Source organism: Diabrotica virgifera, chromosome 4 (assembly GCF_917563875.1).
Source record: "Diabrotica virgifera virgifera chromosome 4, PGI_DIABVI_V3a".
NCBI lineage: Eukaryota > Metazoa > Arthropoda > Insecta > Coleoptera > Chrysomelidae > Diabrotica > Diabrotica virgifera.
This window is the reverse complement of record NC_065446.1, coordinates 110,716,988-110,740,287: the sequence shown is the minus strand read 5'-3', so window position 1 is coordinate 110,740,287 and position 23,300 is coordinate 110,716,988. Positions and strand designations below refer to the sequence as shown.

At 33.5% G+C, this 23,300-nt stretch overlaps 2 protein-coding genes across 3 annotated transcripts in view; both read right to left on the bottom strand.

The window, feature by feature from the left end:
- Positions 1 to 5,598: 5,598 nt before the first annotated feature.
- Positions 5,599 to 23,300, bottom strand: part of LOC126883882 (uncharacterized) — a 70,356-nt gene continuing 52,654 nt past the window's right edge. Inside the window, exons 4-5 of one of the 2 annotated variants that reach the window (XM_050649579.1) lie at positions 7,030 to 7,144; positions 5,599 to 5,856 (exon numbers count right to left, since the gene is read on the bottom strand). In XM_050649579.1, coding sequence (XP_050505536.1) covers positions 5,662 to 5,856; positions 7,030 to 7,144 — 310 coding nt within the window. In that variant the 3' untranslated portion in view covers positions 5,599 to 5,661. The remainder of the gene's footprint in view (positions 5,857 to 7,029; positions 7,145 to 23,300) is intronic. The other variant, XM_050649578.1, reaches the window with a different exon arrangement.
- Positions 7,072 to 19,940, bottom strand: LOC114328148 (uncharacterized). Its single transcript, XM_028276926.2, has 3 exons — positions 19,842 to 19,940; positions 16,276 to 16,420; positions 7,072 to 10,417 (listed from the first exon to the last, which is right to left on the bottom strand). Exons 1-3 carry the CDS (start codon positions 19,891 to 19,893, stop codon positions 10,183 to 10,185), a joined length of 432 nt encoding a protein of 143 aa, XP_028132727.1. The 5' UTR covers positions 19,894 to 19,940; the 3' UTR covers positions 7,072 to 10,182.

Sequence of the window (23,300 nt, the reverse complement as noted above, 5' to 3'; positions counted from 1 at the left end):
GTTGCCATTTAAGAAAATCGACGATGACGTCATATCTCTAAATTGGGACACCCTGTATACATTTTTATTGAATGTCAAAAAGGACAATTTGAAATACTAATCGACGGGTCTGAGCATTTTCCAAAAAAAACAATTAGTATTTGAGATATTGAATTTATTCCACTTTACAGACTCTCTCTGTATATGTACGAGTACAAAACCACCGAAGAGACTTTTTCAAAGTCTCGCAGGGATTGAAGCAAGGAGATGGGCTGGCATCATTGTTAACCTGACACTGGAGTATGCGGTTAGGTGAATGCAAACTGGACGAGGAAACCTCCTGACCAACAGAACCGTTTAATTGGCTTCTTATGCCGATGATATTAATATTATGAGTGGAACATCAACAGGAACAAGCAAACGTCTGGAAATTAACATAGAAAAAACAAATACAATGATACAGACGTCAAGAAAAAATATAGCCCCACAAAACATTATATCTGAAGATGACATTGCAACGATTGAAAAGTTTACATACCTGGGAGTAAAAATATATGCCGACAGATCAGAAGATGGAGAAATGCGGAAAATAATACCGCAGGCAAATAGAGCTTATTTAGCCCTCTCCAATATATTTCGGTCTAAAAGTGTCTACCGAAATACAAAGATGAGAATCTATAAAACCTTAATTCTACTAATAGCATGCTATAGCAGTGAGGTATGGGTCCTGAAAAAAACATCCAAAAACAAACTCGACACATTCGAAAGGAAAGTACTGAGGAGAATACTAGCACCTGTGAGAAGTCCGTGTATGGATAAGAGCAGCCACAGATGAAAAAGTGTGGAGTCAAAAAATAAAGGAGGCCAAGGCTCAATTTGCGTTGTAGTGCCATAGAATAAGAAGAAAAATGACATAATGGGAGGACGAACTTCCATTTTGCGCACTGTTTTGAGGTGTAAAATAAGATAATATTGCATCTTTTTGTGCCTGCCGTTTCTGTTCTCTTAATTTTTGCTTTTTTCGTTTTTCACTGTCACTTAAATGATTGTAACTCATGTTAATAACGAAACGATTACTTAGATAAGAAAACTAAGTGTTTAAAGAAATTTAATAAAACAACTAATGCACAGGATTGATAGGTCTGGATCCCGCGTATGAAAAAAAGTTGATTAATAGCAAGCTGAAAATTTGTTAATAGCTTAAGAGTGTCTAGTCGGACAAACTTTGATTTATGGGAACACTGGAACAGGGAAAGTTTTAATTGTGGAACAATTTAAAAATTTGGAACGTCAGACCACGAAAACGTGCCATGTATTTTGTCGGACAGAATTTCCAATTGATTTGTTACCCTTTCATTAAACTCTCATGCAAAAAATCAGAGTGCTATTTGTCACCTGTCATAATTCCTGTCATTTGACATGTCCTACGTATTCCACTCATTAAAATGCCCAGTTGGTGATAAATAGCAGCCTGATTTTGCAGGACAGTTTAATGAAAGGGTAACAAATTAATTGGAAGTTCAGTCCGACAAAATACATGGGACGTTTTCGTAGTCTGGGCGTTTTAAAGTTTTAACCTGTTCCACAATTAAAACTTCCCCTGTTCCAGTGGTCTCATACATCAAAGTTTGTCCGACTAAACTACTTTAAGCTATTAAAAAATTTTCACCTTGCTATTAATCAACTCTTTTTCCATACGCGGGATCCCGACCTATGAAAATTAATACATACAAGCAAGCAATACCTTAGCTTTGCATTAAACGGCAATAAACATCAAACTAAATATTAAATTTAAAAGTGCATTTTAAATAAATATGACAATACGTGACAATAGCTCTTTTTGATCCTACCTCTTGTTATTTCTTCGGAGTGGTGTATAAATTTTGCTTATTGTTATTGGTGCCGACAAGGCAATCTATTGCAGTTTTATGATGGTTTATGGTTTAAGAATGGTTTATGGACTTACGGTTTATGAATATCATTCTAACCTAATTTGCTATCATTTATCATTTCCTGTTCGTAAAATGAAATAATTTTGAAAATTTATTTTGTTTTTTCAATAAAAAATTTCTTTTAGTGATGTTTTCGGGCCCCATTAAAATGCTGGCCCGAGGCAGGGGCCTCATGGGCCTAGTGGTAAAATAGGCCCTGCTTCTAGCTTGCGTGTTGTGCGGGCAACTAGGCCCACATCATCTGTATGTATCAAAATTTGGGATTTTTATTTAAAATCTTTCCTCTGTTGTCTATTCGGGCATCTCTGACCGCCTTTTCCAGAGCTTTGTTGAAAAAGAGACACGCCAGCGCATCTCCGTGTGGCAGCCTATCATCATGCATTTCAATCACCTCTGATTGTTCGCCCTGTATTTCGACTTTGCAAACAACTTTATGCATTGTGGCTTTAACCAATTTTATCAGTTTATCGGAGATGCGAAATGCATCCACTGCTCCGTACAATTTATTTCTTAGGGCACTATCATAGGCCGATTTAAAATATACGAATAGATGGTATGTGTCGATATTGAATTCATTGGTTTTTTTTCTCAGTATTTGCCTTAGCACAATGATCTGGTCTGTTGTTGATCGACCAGGCCTAAAAGTACTTTGATATTCATTAAGAAGCGCCTCTTGATACGCACTTAGGCGACCATATAAGATACTTGAAAATATTTTGTATGCTGTATTAAGGAGGGTTATTCCCCTATAGTTTCTACATTCCAATTGATAACCATTTTTGTGAAGCGAGCAAACGATTCCAGTACACCACTTTTTCGACATTTGTTCCTCATTTCCAGGGGCGGCTCGTGATAGTATAAGGTGGTGAGGCACACTACACCTGAGGGATTTTATTAATATCATTAGCTTCTCTTTAATGGCCAGAAGGTAGATTTTGTGACGTCATAACGCTAGGACCAATAGTCCCGGACAAAAAATCCTCACAAATTATCCCTGGACAAGAAATACCCAGACAAATAATCCCCGGACAAAAAATCCCCACAAAAATCCCCGGACAAATAATCCCCGAACAAAAAATCCACACAAACAGTACCGGACAAATAATACTTATACAAAAATTTTTTATTCAAAATATCTCCACAAAGAATTCCGGACAAAAAATCCTCAAGAAATATTTGCTGTCGATTAGTTCTCTAAAACTTTTCCAGTGAATGCAATCGACTCAAATGCTTTCAGCCTCAGTGCAGAGAGTTATTTTGAATTCCAATTCCATATTGAAAACCAAATTCTACATAACAAGAGTGTGCGTTTTTTTCAAAAATCGTGGAAGATATGGGGAATGAGCTAACGCTGTGGGAATCATGTTGCAATATTATTCGCTTAAATCTTTTGCTCACTCTGATTTGAATAAGTATGTTCAAAAAAATTTTACAAAAATGGAAATTTTACAAAATTTTTAATGGAAGGGGGACGCATTTTCATGCAAAATTCATGCCCTCAAATGTAACCCCCTACTGCCCCGCATCGACCCCCACTTTTTTTTAAATAGCAAGTGTGGTCGAGTGGCACCTCATTTGGAAGGTAATTTTTTTCTCTAAACGACGCTTAATTTTTTTAATTTACGTAATAAATTTGAAGATAATTTTGGACTTAAAAAATGTATTATAAATTAAACAATCAGGAACCTCCTGGCATCCTCATCGACTTCGTCTTCCCATCTCTTTTTAGGTCTTCCAACAGGTCTTCTTCCCTGCATTCTTGCATTCAGCAATTTTCTGGGGATTCTATTCTCATGCATGCGGACCACGTGCCCTGCCCACCGTAATCTCTGCAGTTTAGTGTGTTGTGCTAGAGTTGGTTCGCTATATATAATCTTTTTGGTCTTCCTCTTGGTCTATTTGTTACTGGTCTCCAGTTCACTATCTTCCTGATCAGTTCTTCTACCCCTCTTCTTTGTGTGTGTCCAAACCATCTGAGTCTTTGTGCTTTAATGAATTTTACTATATCTTCTCCTTCAGTTATATTTATTATTTCATGGTTCATGAGCCTTCTATATTCCCCTGTTTCTGTCATCACTGGGCCATGTATTCTTCTCAAAATTTTTTTCTCAAATAATAATAATATGGTACAACCATATCATACAACATTTTTGAAATATTTAAAAACAACTTTTTTTATGTAAATGTAACAAATAAATAAAGAAAAATAATTTATTATGTAGTTATATATTTTACAAAAAAAAACACAAAATACAACATTTTTGAAACACTTAAAATAGTATATTGTACAACAAGAGAGAAGAAAGACATATTTCTCACGAGCGCAGAAGTTTGTTGGCATGAGCCGATGTAGGAGGCAAGTGCCGCAAATCAAGAGAGGGAGAAATATGTCGTTTTCTCACGTATTGTACACTGTACTTTTTCTATGGATGCGTTTTTGTCAAGAGTTCAAACTTCAAAATTAAATAATTTAGGTGCTTTGATGTAGATTATATGCCAAAATTGAAATAAAATACATATTATACACATATGTAAGTATTTAATATTCCTATTATTTATATACTTTTATTGATTTAAAATTATAGTTACCAGTTATATTTGAACAATTTTGAAAGGTAATTCCTGGTAAGTTTTGATTTGACACATTTTATTTGACAAACATATTTGTGTTTGTATTGTGCATGTTACCATGCAATGGCCGACTTATCTCACAGTCTGAGAAATTGTTCGTTTTGAATGTATGTAAGTACCTAGTGAGAGAAGTGCATATTGTATAGTATTCATAGAAAACCTACTTCTGTATGTAAGCGTTCGATGTGGAAGTGGAAACGTTAATAAAATAATTTTTTAAGTTAAATTGTATAATCTTATCTCTCATTTAGAATAATTAAATATTATAAATGCCACAAAGAAATAGCTTCAGAACAATATTTTAGGTGATGATGAATAATGATTTAAAATGAACACTGTTTTAAATGCATATCCATAAACTTCTAAAATATAATAATCCATTCGTATATACCGCGTGTACATAGAAAGCTATGATCTGCAATAGACTTGTGCTTGAACTATTCAGTCATTTCAGTTCGGCTATTCCCATTCCGTTCCGCGAAGCCTGAGGCCGTTCGGCTATTCCTATTCCGTTGCGCGGAGCCCGCGGTATGCCTCAAGGTAGGATGAATTTTGTTCCTAGAGTCGGTGGAACATTTTTCAAATTTTTCCGGTTTTACTGTTGGCGTTGCCCCATACTGTTGCAGATGGTATGAGGCATGCTTCAACGGTAATGATTTGAGAAAGTTGGAATGGCACGTGGAAGATGGGTATATAAGAAGATAAAGAGTCAGGACCGTACGATTTTAATTTTTTTCATAAAAATAAAGGTGTTTAGGAAATTTCAAAAAGCTAAATTATATTTAAATAACTGATTATAAAACAACGAAATAAAGTAAATAGTCGATTGATATACCGGTGAGGCACTGCCTCACCTGCCTCTTAGGACAAGCCGCCACTGCTCATTTCACGCTTTCAGTATTATTTTATATATTTGGAGATTTAGATCACTTCCTGGAGATATATTATTTTTTAGGTATTTTATTCCACGAAAAATACTTATGAAAGCCGAGGCATTCCTGTAACGCTGTAGCGAAAGGGATGATTATGAAATAAATTATATTAAATTTAAAGAGTATTTTTATTTAAAGAGAATTACACAAGGTTAGGTTTAAAATAATCACAATTGTGAATCATAACACCAGTGGACCAAGTCCCAAATCTTTCCAGTGCTCCACCAGATTGTGTTTAGTCTCATTTTGATGAATTCACCAACGGTGTTACCGATCAATCCGGAATTCAATGCTGTAATGATACCTGTGCCAAAAGTTGCTTCAACGGGTCCGTTCCAGATACCAAGACCTTTTACCGTTGTCTGAAAAATATCAAGAGTTAATCAGATTTTCTTGTGGCTTTTTAATTTACTATACAACAAAATTGAGTTACACCAAAGATTTGTTGAATATTAAATGATCTAAAATCTAAGGTGTTTCTAAGGTGATCTAAGGTCATAAAAGGTTCTTTGCGATTTTCAAATAATACCTACTAACAGTCTACTGTAGTTCTAGTTCTGTAGTTATTTAAGCTATTGTTCGCTCTATTTGGTGCAATCACTAATAATCGCTCATAAAAACATATGAAAAAATTCGCTCTAAATTTGCTATTTTTATTCTTTGTTTTATATTTCTACGAAAATAATGAGGATCTTCAGAGGCTGGTAACCAGAATAGCGGAATTTCGATAAGAATACGGTCTAACAATGAACGTCAAGAAGACGAAGTTTATAAGAATATCGAAAACACAAAAAATAGCGAGAATCTCTTCATAAACGGATTGAATGTCGAACGAGTCGATCAATATGCAATGCATATCTTGGAACAATGATCAACTCCACAGGTGATTACTTCCAGGAAATCAAAATCAGAATATAAAAGGCTAGAGCAAATTTTAACAACATGAGAAAAGTCCTCTGTACAAGAGGTTTGAAGTTGGAGCTTACAGTTAGGTTGGCTAGGTTCTACGTTTTCTAGAATTTTTGATGGAATGGGAGCTTTGACCTTGAATGTGGCGTAATGAAAAACTAGAATCATTCGAGCTGTGGGTGTAGAGAAGAATTTTGAAAATATCGTGGACAGAACACGTCACAAAAAAGAGGTTCTGAGAAAGATAAATGAAGAAATGGAAATCTTAAATACCATCAAAAGAAGAAAATTAGAATATCTCGGATATATTGGACGTGGAGAAAGATACAACTTGCACTAATTTATTATGAAGGGAAATATTCAAGAACAAACAAGCCTAGGGAGACGCAGAATATCGTGGCTGCCCAACCTGAGAAAATGGTACGGATGTAAATCAAATTAAGTTTTCAGAGCAGCCGTATCTAAAGTCCGAATAGCTATGATGATTGCCGACCTCTGTCGCGGAGATGGCACTTGAATAAGAAGACGTGAGATCGCGAATCAAATTCAAAGTTAGTTTTCTGAGTTAAATATACATAGTTCTTCTCATAGGGAAACTTAAAGTCATAAAATTATTTTAAAATTACATCAAGGTGCTCTACAGTCCATTTAATTTGGGCATCGTTAACCTCTTGGGTGAGGTTGAAATATGGTTTGGTTACGTTGATCCTTCCTTTCCAGTGTGAATTGGTCCATTCAAATCTAAAAATAAATTGAAATGAATGTCGACTCGATTCAAGTTTTCTGTTAACCCAGATATGAAAATATCAAAAGGCACCGCTAGGAAAATATTTCAAAAATGCGATTCAGATAACCTATGAGAAAAGAGTCTTTGTACTCTCATACAGAGTATGGCATTAGTAAAAATAGAAAAATAGACGGTTTCGTTTTGATTTAAATCTGTCTCGCCATCCCCCGATAGCGCTATTTCTAGGTCTATCTGTTGTCAAGGAGGCTATGCAGGAAGACAAATTTACATCGAAACTTCCGTATTTCTCGGTATAAAATAAAACTAATTATACCGGAGTATACTCCGGTATAAATAGTTTTATTTTATATCGAGAAATACGAAAGTTTTGATGTAAATTTTTTGATGTATTTATACCGGAGTATACTCCGGTATAAATAATTTTATTTTATACCGAGAAATACTGAAGTTTTGATGTAAGTTGTCTTCTTGCATAGCCTCCTTGACAACAGGTAGACCTAGAAATAGCGCTATCGGGGGATGGCGAGACAGATTTAAATCAAAACGAAACCGTCTATTTTTCTATTTTTACTAATGCCATACTCTGTATGAGAGTACAAAGAATCTTTTCATATAGGTTCTCTGAATCGCATTTTTGGAATATTTTCCTAGCGGTGCCTTTTGATATTTTCATATCTGGGTTAACAGAAAACTTGAATCGAGTCGACATTCATTTCACTTATTCCCCGTTAGAGGGCGATCTAACCTTACTCCGGTATAAATAATTTTATTTTAAACCGAGAAATACGGAAGTTTAGATGTAAATTTTTCTTCTTGCATAGCCTACTTGACAACAGGTAGATCTAGAAATAGCGCTATCGGGGGATGGCAGGAGACAGATTTAAATCAAAACGAAACCGTCTATTTTTCTATTTTTAAAAATAAATTTTTTACGTTTTAAACATTTTGAAATACAGGTAGTTTCCTTCTTTATTCAGAGGTTACGTTACGAACCTATTCAAAGATGCTAGGAATAATTCACCTCCGGAGATTACTAACTGCGACGGACCGCTAATAACACGCTCAGAGGTAATAAAAGCTATACAATCATCAAAATATGGCAAAGCGCCATTTCCTGATGAAATTCCAACGGAAATATACAAGCTTATAAATGATTGGAATGTTTTAGAGGCTATAACTTCGTTCTTCAATACCATTTATACCAACGGACCACTACCTAATGGTTGGTCCAATTCATTGCTCATAACTCTATCTAAGATGACAACAGCAAAAACCTTTGCTGATTATAGAACTATCAGTTTGTTAAACCATTTATTGAAAATTTTTCTGAAGGTAATACATGGTCGTATCTACAATAAAATGAGAGAAATACCTAAGTGACACACAGTTTGGTTTCCGTAACGGGTTTGGAAGGAGAGAAGCATTGTTTGGGATGAACGTATTTGCTCAAAGATGTCGAGACATATTTGTAGACATATACTGTTGTTTTGTTGACTTCCAAAAGGTATTCGATCGTGTTAAGCTCTCTGTATTGATCGAAGTTCTAATATATATTGGCTTGGGCGGCAGAGATGTTCGAATAATTGCAAAATACTGGAATCAAACAACATCAGGTTTAGTAGATGGTGTGGAATCACAAGCTCTTAATATTAAAAGAGGCAGGGATGCCTCTTGTCGCCCCTGCTTTTTAACGTTTACTCCGAAAGAATTTTCAGAAATGTACTTTCTGAAAAAAAGAAGGAATAATTATTGTGAACGGTAAAGTCATCAATAATTTGCGATATACGGTCGATACAGTACTCCTAGCTTCTAGTCAAGAAGATCTGCAAACACTACTGATCTGAACATACGAAAAAACAAAATACTTATAATAAGTAAACAACAGACTATAAAACCATCTATGTAAATAATACCAAACTTAAATAAGTTGATAAAATCGTTTACCTCGAACAGCAAATTAATTGTAACGCAGAAAGTCACGGCGAAATTAGATTTAGGATAGAACAGGCCAGAGCCGCTTTTAGAAGAATGTCCAAGGTGTTGTGTAACAGAGACCTAAAATTGGGATTGAGGATCCGCCTATTTCGCTGCTACGTGTCCTCGGTCCTACTTTATGGTGTCGAGTCCTGGACTGTGAATAAAATCGATCTAAATCGCCTTGAGCCTTTCGAAATGTGGTGCTTTAAAAGAATGACTTTTAAATCAGTTCTTGGGTGGCACAATACTAGAACGTCTCAGCAGGACTACTCAAATTATAAAAAGCATCAAGCAGGGAAAGCTGGAGTATCTTGGATATGTAATGAGATGTCTCAAATATAGGTTGCTGCAAAATAGTATGCAAGGAAAAATAGCTGACAAACTCAGTCCAGGACGAAGAAGAACCTTATGGTTGAAGAACTTGCGAGATTGATAATTATTGTGTTGATACAAGCATGCTATTCAGGGTGGCAGTGAATAAAATTAAGATAGCTCTGATGGAACTAACCAACGTTATGAAAGGACATGGTACATAAAAAAAAGTTCAGAGGTTATTTACTCTAATAGAGTTGGCAACCATCCATCAAAAAATCTAGATCTTTTAAGCAAGAAATATCTATTTTCAGTTCTACTCAAATTCTTTTTATAGAGTCAGGTACCAAATCTTTTTGATACAAACATAGAACTTAACATTCTTCAATTTTAATTTTTAGAGAGACAAAATTTGTGCATATAAAATTTCAACCCTAAAAGTGGGAATGGCTTTCGTCCTTGAAATCTTAAACAAAAACGGATATTGTGAAATTAATTCTTGATATGTGAAAATCTAAAAAGCTACAGTATAATAGCGGTTTGAGAATGGTCATTTTTGGTAAAAAGTAGGCATCGGGAACTAAAACATGACGTTTTTCAAATAAATTTTGGTGAAGAAGGGCCAGAGAAAAAAATTCTTCAAAATACGTTAAAAAGGGTTTTTTGGGGGGCTTTTAAGGCTGACGGAAGGGGCCTTTGGGCTTAAAAATCTAAAAAAAAATTAAGAGAGTTCTTTTTTGCATTACAACAACATAACAAAGTGTGGGGAAAGTCGGTAGCCCCCTCCCCCTAAAAAAATATAGAAAAAGTAAAAAATATTGTTTGTAACGTTGAATAATCCAGAGATGTTCATCCATTTCCAGGAGAGATCAAAGTCAAATACTGCATAAGGGTCGGAGTCCTTGTTGATTTGTGTTGCAGTCAAATTCCATTGTGGAAGACCATCCCAAATGAAATCATGGAAGTCGAATGAAGCACTAAATAAAATTATATGTGTTAGTCTTTATATTCATCTAGATCAATATAAATAATCAATAGTTTTGTCAATATTGATCTAAGATATTAGGTATATATTAAAATTTTGGATAAGCACATTGTTCATTTTTAACCTTTTTTAGAGCAATTATTTACATTTAAAAATAAAAATAAGTAAACAATTAAATAATACATAACCATTTATGATAAACAGCATAAAGTTTATTATATTAGTCAGATAGGTGTTTTAGGTAGATGTTTTAAAAAGGGAGGACTGAACAGAGATGGTGAGCTGTATGACCAACCTCACATAGGTACTTATGACATAAATTTAATTATATAATTTTAAAATATGTCAAAAATAGAGAAAAGTAAAGGATTGAGTAAATATGATTATGACAATATTAATAAGACAATAAAACGTTACATGAACTTTTGAAGGAGTATCCCTAAATATTATTCGTTCGCTACAACTTTTCCCATGCGTCACGAATCATTTTCGAACTAATTAAGTCAAAACATAAAGTGCAATGAACGTCGATGTGTGTATACATTTTGTATACTGTATGCTATATACTACACACATCGGTGTACGTTTCACGTTATGTTTTGACTTAATTTGTTTGAAAATGAATCGTGACGCATGGGAAAAGTTATAGCAGACGAACCATACCAGCAGATGCCGCAAAAAAATAATAATTAAATGTTGTTGTTATTCAAGAAGAAAGTATTATAGGGGAACTCTGGATGAAATCTACAAAAACTTTAAGGAACAATAAACAAAACTGCAAATTAAAAATTACTATTGAGAAATTAGAAAATCGATAACCCGAGATAAACTTCAGCAGATATAAGAAAGGAAGAAAATTAAAGTAGAAATGTTATAGATGAGGAGAAAAAACTAGATAAAAAATATAAACAAAAAACATACAGTAATAAAAAGCAAGCCACAAAAGATAAAAGGAAATATATAAGCAAATATTTAAAAAAGCATTAGTCATATAGATAGTTTAATGAGAGCAGTGTTGCCAATCGGCGGATAATTATCCGATTTGCGTACCTTTTTGAGAGTTGTCGTATCTTCTTCGTATCTTTAAATAAATCGGATATTTGCGGATATTTTTCAGTGTGTCTACCATCGATTAAAACTTTCTCATTCATATATTCCCAACACCAACAACACATTAATTTTGTTTGGTTCCACCCAAATTTTTATACTGGATGAATGTTAGTGACATCCGATACTTTCATCTTTTGACAAAAGGGACATGTGCCAATTCTTTTGTTTAGAATTTAAATGCACAGGTGCGTCCACTTAAAGCATACTAATCCAAATTTCAAAAACCGTCTGCCGTCCGATGTTATTTACGAGTTTTTAGTTTTTATTCTTTAAATTTATGAAATCTAATTCACGCACGATTTAGTTTTATTTTCATTTTATGTAGTGCAGTGCAGTGCTTAAGTAAACGTCTGTTGAAATAAGTTTGGGTTAATAAAAATGTTAAGGTGGGTAAAAATTTTTACCAGCGTGTGGATATTGAAATATAATATTGAATTTGTTTTAGACCAAATCAAATAATGAAAAAAAAATATTGTAACATATACATTGTAATATTGGAACAATTTTGAATAAAAATTCTAGGAGAGTTGGTCCCGGATTTCCACCATACTTCATTCGACGTATCTTGCTGAGATTGCTAAATCCTTATTGGTTAATTGATAATTATAAAATGTTTATTAAGAATAAAATTGTAAAATAAAACAGTTAATAATTTAATAAATAATAAATAATTTAATTTCTATCCGATAATTAAGACTAATATCACCTGCCTTACAGGTTCTATATTTTTCTACACTTTAACCACAGATGTACACAAAATATATAACGTTACTCAGAATAAGGTAGTCATTTGTAGAATACCAAATGTAAAGTTCTAAAATAATGTGTTAAAATAGCGAATTTTCTAGATTTCTCGGACATGAGACAGTGGCGGCTCGTGACCTCAGTATGCGGGTAGGCTACACATATACTTCGGGTAGGCGACAAAAAATATCCTACAGTTTGTAATACATTTTGAGCCGTCTTGCAATACTAAATGTAATCGATGAGCGCAACAATGTGTAAAAATTGCTTTTGGAGCATCTACTTTAATTTTTTTGATTGTAATCCGTTTAAAGAGCCAGCCATTACACTTGCACCATCGTAAAATTGAGCAACTAATTTATTTTTGTAATCATATGGCTCAAGCACGTTTGAAATTAAACTATATAGAGCGTCTGCAGATCTATTATCGCTAACATTAAAAAACTCTAAAAATCTTTCTGTTACCTGACCAACTTTGTTAACAACACGGATTGTTACAATACACTGTGATTTTTCGGTTATATCAGTAGTATCGTCAGCTAGTATAGAAAAAAATTGACTTTCATTAATTTCTGTTGAAATTTCATTTTTTACGTAATCGGCAAGACAATCTATTAAATCATTTTGTATTGTTTTTGACAAACCCGTGAACACCCCTTCTATTTTTTAACATGATCCTGGATTTCCTGATCGCGTTTAACTACTAAATTAAAAATTTCTTTAAAATTACCCATGTTTGAAGACTTATGGCTCTCATCACGACCGCGAAATGTAAGTTCTTGTTTTGCTAAAAGAATTGTAACATCAATTTCTTCAACTTCTTCAATCTTTTTCAACTTCTTCATTATATATCTTATTAGATAGAGAAATATGTCCAGCGAAAGCACTGTCAGTAGTTTGTTTATTTTTTTCTAACCGTTTTAAATCTAAGCAATTGTTTAAATGTTCTTTCGAAGATTCATGTTTTTTTACACTAGCTGATAAATTTTTCAAATCTGAATATCCCTGACTCACCCAAACATTTTGCTTCAAATTTGAGAGCAACAGAGAAGGCCAACAGAAAAGTGAATTTTTAAAATAACTTCCGCTTAGCCATTTATGATTTTCATACTATATTGTTTTAAACTATCTCGAAAATGGTTGATTGTCTTTTGTCTTATCTGTGGATAAAATTGTTAAATTTTGTAAAGGCCGGCCCATTGAAATAATTACTAATCTTTCTTGATTTTGGCGCCTTGAAAAAGGCGTCTCGATCAAACTGCATATTACATCGTTTAAAATATTCATATTCGATGACTAAAGTTTTTCCATCAATAAAACTAAAACACCTACGTTTCAACAACGTCAAATATTACTTATTTTATTTATGTATCAAATAATAATTTACTATTCGAATAAATTGATAAGTTAACAAGTAACCTCGCTTTAAATTTTTAATTATCTATATAATCTAATAACACATTATTCAGTTTTCATAAACAAATTTAAATTGTCCTACCTAGTTTTATTCAATACTTAACCTACTAATAACAGCCAAAATCAAAAAACAATTATTTTAAAACAGTTTCACAAGACACAAGAGAAGCAACTGATAAAATTTTGTAGGTCCGGCTATAAGACTCTGTGCCTATCCGCCCGTTCAAAATCCGCCGGCCTGCAGCAGGCCTGCTCGCGTAAACAGAGAGAGATCGCATGTCAATTCGGTGTTGGCGTCGTTCTATTTCAGGCTACGTTCCCGAGTGCTTGACCAAGGAGAATATAGAATCTATACAGTACTACTGATACTACAAGGAGCGTACAATAATTATAACTACGGAGAAAATTTTTTGGATATTTTTAAAAATAATTTGGATAATTTTTGCTATTTTATTGTAGATATTGTGTCAAAATTTATAAATTACAATTTTGAAATAAGTAATTTATATTAATAATTTATATTATTGTACTACATTTGAAGAGGGTAGGCGGCGCCTACCTTGCCTACCCCGACGGGTCGCCCCTGACATGAGATGTAGTTAAATCGTTTTTTTTTTTGTAAAGTTCTGTCAAATTTAATATCTTAAACAAAACCATTTCATCAAAACATGTTATACCTAATTATATTTATCATATTTTTGAGAAATATAATGGTACTATGCAGAAAAAAACTTTCCGGCACAGAAACGTCACATTTCTGCACACTACGATCAGTTATTCTGTGAGAAAATATTAAGTTTGTTAACATAAAATTGTGCAGAAAAATGCATTTGGAATAGTTGTTTTAGAAAAATCTACTTATTTGAAATTAGTAATATCTAGATATCTACTAATTAACTCAAAAATTCTTCAAATTGTTTGCCTATAAAAATGGATAATATTGTAGTATTATGGATAATAAACTTGATATCTTAATAACTACAAGACTGTCAAATACATTTCTATTGTTTTAGTTGTAATAAATCTTTAGTTGTTAAAAGAGCGTAGGCGCAAAATTTCGGACCAATAATCTTTAAACGTATTCATTTTTTTGCAAATCCTGAGAAAACTAATAAATATTTTTGAAAAATTTGAACGCAGAATGAAAGATTACGTTATTACCGAGGGCCGAAAGTCCCTTAGAATAAACAAAATGTTTCTTTTGAATGAGATATTTGAAATTAAAAATCACACTCAATACTCTCTTTTCCTTTCACCCCTGTAACTTATTAGAATAGAAATTATAGAAGTCTTCAGGGATTTTCGGCCCTCGGTAATAATGTAATATTTCATTCTGCGTGTAAATTTTTAAATAATACTTATTAGCTTCCTCAGGACTCGAAAAAATAATGCATTTTAAAAGCATTGGCCAGAAATTTTGCGCCTATGCTATTAATGTAGCTGTAGTTTTTTTGTATTGATTTATTTATTATTTATTTTTCTAGTACCTAGTTGTAGGTAGTTATCACATTTTAATAAAATAATATTTAAAAGTGTTTTTTTACTTAAATAATTATAATAAATATCACGATCCAAATAATGAAATATTTAGATTTATTTATTTATTTAGAATTTACCACTTACGATAATACAAAATACGAATAATATAATAGTATTTACATACATGAATTAGGTAACCAGCTAGGATATGAGATTTTCATTTATAAACGAAAATTTTTAAACTGTGAAACAAATAATCCAGTAGATTAAACGGCCGGTTTTTCGAAAGCTAATCAGAAATGGAATCAACTGATCATTATCAAATATTTAATTACTGTCAATGTCAACTTTGATTGGGTTGCCGAAAACATAATTGAGTACAATTATGAGGTTAATTGATTAATTAATTAATTATGTTAATAATTTTTACGTTAATTGATAATTAATAATTAATTAATCAATTAATTATTTTAATTATCATAATGATAATTGATTACAATCAACTGATTGGCGTACGAACAACGGATTTTTTTTTATTTGATGGTTGTTAAGGGTACTAAAAGAATAACATTGGCAACATTGATTTTAATAACAGAATAATTTTTGACCTAGCGTACCTTTTCGTGACAAATCGGATATTTTTCCAGCGATCATCGGATAATCTAGAGAAATGCGATTGGCAACACTGAATGAGAGTGAAACTGGTAAGGGTCTTTATGGCGCTCTCTGAACGAACTGAAATATAATACGTCTCTTGATTTCGTTTACCAGCGAATTATTCTGTATTTATTTTACTCCTTCTTCTTCTTCAGGTGCCATCTCCGCTACGGAGGTTGGCAATCATCATAGCTATTTTAATTTTTGAGGCAGTAGCTCTAAATAGTTGTTTTGAGCTGCATCTCCTAGCTGAATATAAATCGGTACCAAGTGTTCATTTGAATTTTGCCATGTTGAATAGGCGGGAAGTGAGGTGTAAATTTTAGACTTTCCCGTGTCTTTTTTTTCGTTCTCAGAAGTTTGAAATGTAAGTTCATGTGACATGAAAACAGTCTCAAGAAAACGAGAAAAAGACGGATTTTCTGTATAAAAAACATAGAGTACCTTGCAACTCCTATATCTCCACTCCATGAAAAGTTGCGGGTGATATAAACAGGACTGTGACTTGGGATATTCAGTTCTGGAACTCCGTTGGTGATTGCTCTTTTAGCACAGGACATGATCCTATAGCCTGAGTCCAAGTCAGAAGCTGCAAAGAATTATATTTTAAAATTGTTATTAATAAACATGAAGAGAAGTATCCATATTTCACAAAAATGTGGTCTCGAGGTAACAAAGTACAAAAAACTCGAAGAAGTACCACAAAGTTTTTTATTAAAAAGGTCAAAATTGGACCATCATCATGAAAAATCATGGAAGAGCCATCATCAGCAAAAAAAGTAAGGCACACAACATCAAGAATTGACCTACAATGTAATATTACAAAGAATAAAACGTGAGAATTTTAGCATGTGGTGACAACACCCACCTCAGTTAAGGAACTTACCAGAACAGGAAGGAAGAAGAATCAACTAGTTTAAAAGACACATACCTACCTACTGTTACAAAAAAATTCATCCGTATTGGCTGTTAAGCGATTTTAACATTGTATCATAAAATCGCTTAACAGCAAATACGGATGAATGTTTTTGTAACAATATGTGTCTTTTAAACTATTTTATTCTTCCTCGTTCCTGTTCTGGTAAGTTCCATAAATGAGGTGGGCGTTGTCACCACATACTAAAATTCTCACGTTTGATTCTTTATAATATTACATTGTAGGTCACTTCTTGATGTTATGTTCCTGTACTTTTTTTTGCTGATATGGCCCTTGCTGGGCCGAAACGCGTCCAATTATGACCATTTTAATAAAAAACTTTGTTTTACTTCTTCGAGTTTTTTGTACTTTGTTATTATTAATAAGTTTGGACCATTAGTCTTTGTAGTATATAGATAGATAGGTATATTAAATAGTAATATAAAAAAGGTAAAGAGGTGATAGCTACAGGGCTAGTCCACATCCCCTACCCTGTTCAAAATATTCCTGAAAAAAACCATTAAACCATGGAAAAGGAAGTGTGAAAGAATGTGCATACCAGTAAGAAACGAATACCTATATACCCTAAATTTTGCTGACGACCAAATAATAGTGATCGCACAAGACGAAGATGACCTCAGCTTTATAATGAGAAAACTGGAACAGGAATATACAAAGAATGGAATGAAAATAAAACTTAAAGAAAACTAGATATCTAAAAATGGAGAATACAGAAATAAAAGAGCTGGATATAAAACGAAGCTAAACAAATCAAAGCAACAAACAAGTACAAGTATTTAGGTTTTATAATATCAAACAAAGGAAGAACTAAAGAAGATATAGAAAACAAACTAGTACAAACAAGAGACTGCATACGAAAATTGAAGTTGGTGCTGTGGGATAAGAACATCTGTATTAAATCAAAAAGAAAAATGTATAACACCATGACAGGAGTATCTGAGAAAATAAGAACAGCAGAGATAGGATGGAGAGGAAGCATCCTAAAGAACCTTCACATGGTGAAGATACATCTGAAAATAATCAAATATCACATAAAATGTGTAGGATAAAAAAAGAGGCAGAAAGTCTTCTAGGTGATGTACTGTCATTTCGAAAACAATATTAAGAACAATATCACAATATTCGATTAATAATAATATATTATACAGTGCGCTGAAATAAGTGTTACCCCACCCCCCATATTAACTTATTTCTTTTTAACACATAAGCAAAACGCTTGGACAGGTCGACTTTTAAAATAATCATAGTATATAATAGCATCAATGTTTTGAACTTTACGCTATCCCTCTTCAAGTGACAGGCATAACTTTGATTTTTTTAAATGGGAAAGTACATCATGTGACACCTCGTTTAAAAGATTTTGAAATACAGATTACAAAAATGTATATTAGTTTAATCCTTTTTTAGAGCGTAGGTGCAAAATTTCGGTTGAATTCTTTTTAAACGCATTTATTCTTTTCGAATCCTAGGAAAACTAATAAGCATTTTTGAAAAATTTTAATTATATTATAACCAAAGTCAAATTGTCCCTTAGAGTAAACAATAAGTTGCCTTTGAATGATATATTTGAAATTAAAAATCAGACTAAATTTTCTCTTTTTCCACCTCTGCGACTTATTAAAATAAACATTATAAAAGGGCCTCAGGGACTTTCGACCATCGATAATACTGTATTATTCCATTCTGCGTTTAAATTTTTCAAAAATACTTATTGGTTTTTTCAGGATTCGAAAAAAATTAATGCATTTAAAAATAATTCGACCGAAATTGTGCTTCTACTGTCTCAAAACGGATTAAAGTAATATATACATGTTTCATACACATCAGTATACAAAATACATCAGTACAAAATACAATACAAAATACAAAATACATCAGTATTTCAAAATATATTAAATGAGGTGTCACATGATGTACTTTTCCGTTTTAAAAAAATCAATGCCTGTCGCCTGAAGAGGGATCGCGTAAAGTTCGAAACATTGATGCTATAATATACTATAATTATTTTAAAAATCAACCTGTCCGAGCGTTTTGCTTATGTGCTAAAAATAAATAAGTTAATAAGGGGGGGGGGGTAACACTTATTCCAGTGCACTGTATAATATACAGTTAGCACGTGAAGGTTGGAATAAATTCATTTTCTCGAGAACGGACGATTTTGAAAAAAAATTCCAAAACAAGTCAATTTTTATTTTAAAATTACGACTTACTGGTATATCATACTAGTGACGTCACCCATCTGGGGGTGATGACGCCATCGAGGATTTTTTAAATAAGAATAGGGGTCGTGTGGTAGCTCATTTGAAGGGTAATTCAATTCTCTATTCAGTAATAAAAACATTAATATAATTATCTATACAGGGTGTCCAAAAAAAATTTTTGAAATAAATTTATTGACATAAAAAGAAGAATGTGTGTAATTTATTTAATTCAAAATACATTTTACTGCTATCAGAAAACAGGAAAAAATGTTTATTTGCAAATGAATATTGTTTTTTGCTTAAATTCAATATGAAAGCGGTCACCCACCAGCCTCGTGGCAGTTTGTACATTTAATTTAAGCGAAAAGCAATGATTATTTTTCAAATAAATATTATTTTCAGTTTTCTGAGAGCAGTAAAATGTATTTTGAACTAAATAAATTACATACATTCTTCTTTTTATGTCAATAAATTTAATCCAAAAAAAATTTTTTGACACCCTGTATAAATAATTATGATAATGTTTATATTACTGAATAGAGAATTGAATCACCTTTTGAAATGAGCTATCACACAACCCCTATTCTCATTTAAAAAAATCATCGATGACGCCATCACGCCCAGATGGTGACGTCACTAGTATGATATATATGCCAAAAAGTCGTAATTTAAAAATAAAAATTGACCTTTTTCGGGATTTTTTCCAAAATCATCCATTCACAAGAAAATGAATTTATTCCAACCTTTACGTGCTCAAAGTATAATATTCTTGAACCCCTAAGTGGAGCACAGAGCTTTAGTGAAAACGCGCCATCGGGTTCAATAATAGTAGTTAAGTATAAAAAGTCGTATTAAAAAAAGTAAAAATTTACCTTCAGCCAAAAAGGCTATAGCGACAACAGCCAATAGTTTCAATGCAATCATGATTTTGCTTTCACAACTGGAGAAACACTAAATTGAGGCAAGACAACTGAAAACATTAATATATATATAGTAGAGCGATTTTTCATTTAACACAATAATCAAACTACTCGACCTTTGTGAAAATAGTTTTTTATTTAAAAATCACTTAAAAGTGTGTCAATATATTTCATGATTTACTGGATATGCAATTGAGGATAAGTGTCCATTTTTATTTATTTTTCTTTTTTTTTTTAGATTGACATGACTTCCTCGTGTGATTTTTATTGTCTTGAATTTGAACAGTTGTTCTTGTTCATGTGATAATATCCCAGTGACGTTTTGACGTTTCAGACCATTCTTTATATTCCTTGCCTTCGGTGTCACCTTCGTCTCTCTTGTGTACGTATGTATTTTAGGGGCCAGAAGAAATTAGATTAGATTTAAGATTCTATTTGACCAATTTGGTCGTCAATAGGAAGAAATTAACAATTCAGAACTCGACAGGAAATAAAATAACACTATCGGTGACTCATACTCGATCATTTTTGGAAGATGATAAGTATCTCAAAGAAGATGGCACATTATGCAGTGGTTAAAAGTTAAATAAATAATAGAAAATACTCAAAATGAAACATTAAGTAGAAATTCTACTTCTTCTTGAAGTTCCATCTTCTTTCGAAAATTTGCGATCATCATGACTATGTATATTCTGCTCTAAAAATCTGGTTAGACGAGCAATTAAACCAATCCTTGAGATTGCGCAGCCATGATATTTGTCGCCTACCAACGCACAACGCTACGCTTTCCTCGTATTTCCTTCTTCTCATCACGTGGCCAAGGTATTGTAGTTTTCGTTTCTTGAGCTCATTCTTCGGTTCTCTTTTTTTTAACGCCTTCGCAAGACTTCTTCCTTCGTGACTTTGTCTCTGTAATATACACACACCCAAACTTATATGGAATCATCTGATATTTTTTATTATTTCGCGTGAATTAAAAAAAAACAAACACACGAAGTCAAACATTATTTATTTTAAAACAATTTAATAACAAATATATAACAATTGAATAAAACAATAAAGCATTTAACAAACAAATTGAAACTACTTGTTTTAAAGTAAATAGCATAAAAAATTTCAATGTAAAACGAATAATGTTTAAATTATTTTTATTTATTTTTTTCTTTTTTTTTTGGTAGTCAGTGTTATAACCTTTAGTCATTATGCAAGCTTGTTTGCGTGGGCACGCTTCTAATCAAATTATCAACATTTTGTTGTGGTAGGTTGCTTCATTCTTCACGAGCAGCTTGTACTAGTCGTGCGGTGTTTTGTGGATTATCTCGGGGAGCTCTAATTTTTCTTTTAAGCATATCCCACAAATACTCTATAGGGTTAAGCTCGGGTGAGCAAGCAGGCCACTCCAAACAAGGGATACTTTCTGCTTTAATGATGTCTCTAGTCACTCTAATGGTATGTGGTGGTCCATTATCATGCATGAAAATTAAATTTTCTCCTGTTGCACCTCTCCAGAGTCTAACTACAGGTTATCAATATACCTGTGAGCAGTTAAAGTTTATAGGATGAAAACTATAGGGTTTTTTTGCGGATCACAATTCCTCTCCAGAACATTACACTTCCCCTTGTATATTTGTGAACAGATCTGACAGTTTTCGTTCTTGCTTGTCTTCCTCGACCTCTAAGTACACGATTTGTAGGTCATCTAATTTTACACAAATCCTGACTTTTTCTGAAAATAGCACATTTTGTCAATTCTCATTTATCAGTTTTGGTGGTGAAGACACCAATTTAGGCGATCAATCTTGTGCTGCCTGGATAACTCGAGAACCCATAACTGTCTCCTGCTGTATACTTCTTGACACGAACTCTTCTTCTTATCGTTTCAACTGAAACAGTTACACCTGTAGCTTCCTAAAGCTGCCTTTGGAGCTGAAGGTGGGAAATGGGTAGGTGTCTTCCAGCTGATTGAACAATTAAACGATCGTGGCGAGCCGTTATTACTTTTTGGCGATTTTCCCTTGCTTTATTTTTGAGCTTCCTAGTTCCTGTTACCTAGCATAAGTTTTGGACACAACGCCCTGTATTACGCCTAGCTCTACAGCTATGTCCCAGTGAGAACATTACTTGTTGCACAAGACCATTGTAAGTTTTATAACCCGACATGAGGCAAATTTTCGTTTTTGTGAAGCAAAAGTTAGTTTATTTATTTGCGTTCAATTTGCAACTCAAATAAATAATCTGTACCGTATCGAGCTGTACTACCTGATTGTCTTATCGATTTGTTTAATTTCAATAAGAACCCTTATTCTTCCCAACAATATCAAGTTTTTTCAAAAGAAATGAATATTGCTTTGAAATACATGGTGACTCCATATAAGTTTGGGTGTGTTCTCATGATTACTCTGTCAAGCCACATCTCGAAATCTTCCACTTTTCCCTCCATCGATTTAGCCACAGTGACTGCCTCTATACCGTATAGGAGGATAATAAATACGCAATAATATCTAATTACTAGGGCAGCCCGATAAGTACTTTTTTACCTCTCCACCCGATGGCGCTACTATCGAAAATGAAGTGTACCTACTGTCATTTAATGCGTTCTCGTAGACGGCTAATGTCAAAATTTCAGCCAACTCGAAATTATAGTATTGTTGTGATTGCGTGTGAAAGTCAGCGTGTCCGCGGATTTTAATAAAATGGAAAAAGGAGCAATATCGGTCGGTGATTCGATTCTTGTTTTTGGAAGGGAAATCACGCAGCAAAATCAAAGAGCGCTTGGATGCTGTGTACGGTGACTCTCCTCCTTCGATGGCAACTGTCAAAAATTGAAGGTGCGCGAGATGCCTGACACAGTAGGCATCTCGAAAGACCGTGTACTAGGTCATATCCTGAATGAAATTTTGGGTATGAGAAAGCTGTCGGCGCGATGGGTGCCGCGTTTGCTCACTTCAGACAATAAGCGCAACCGTGAGACCACTTCAAAGCAGTGTTTGATGCTATTTAAGTATGATCCAAAGGAGTTTTTACGTCGTTTCATAACCGTCGACGAAACATGGATTAACTGGTATACACCAGAAACCAAGGAGCAGTCGAAAGAGTGGACAGCAACCGGTGAACGTGCTCCGAAGAAGGCCAAGACTGTTCAATCGGCCGAGGGGATGGCCAAAATTTTCTGGGATTCACAAGATGTGATCTACATCGACTACTTTAAGAAGGGCAAACGATCACAGGGCCCTATTATGCCGAATTATTGGGCCGATTTGACGCCGAATTGAAGAAAAAACGACCCCATTTGGCAAATAAAAAGTGCTTTTCCGCCATTACAACGCACCGGCCCACACCTCCACCTACGCCATGACCAAATTGGTCGAATCGGGCTACGACCTCTTGCCTATTCACCGTATTCTTCGTCGA

Excerpts from the sequence above, each read along its gene's own strand:
- LOC114328148 (XM_028276926.2), bottom strand. The coding sequence starts at position 19,893 with ATGATTGCATTGAAACTATTGGCTGTTGTCGCTATAGCCTTTTTGGCT. Across the intron at positions 16,421-19,841 it reads TATAGCCTTTTTGGCTGAAG|CTTCTGACTTGGACTCAGGC; the intron begins GTAAATTTTTAC and ends AATTCTTTGCAG. Across the intron at positions 10,418-16,275 it reads GGAGATATAGGAGTTGCAAG|TGCTTCATTCGACTTCCATG; the intron begins GTACTCTATGTT and ends AATTTTATTTAG.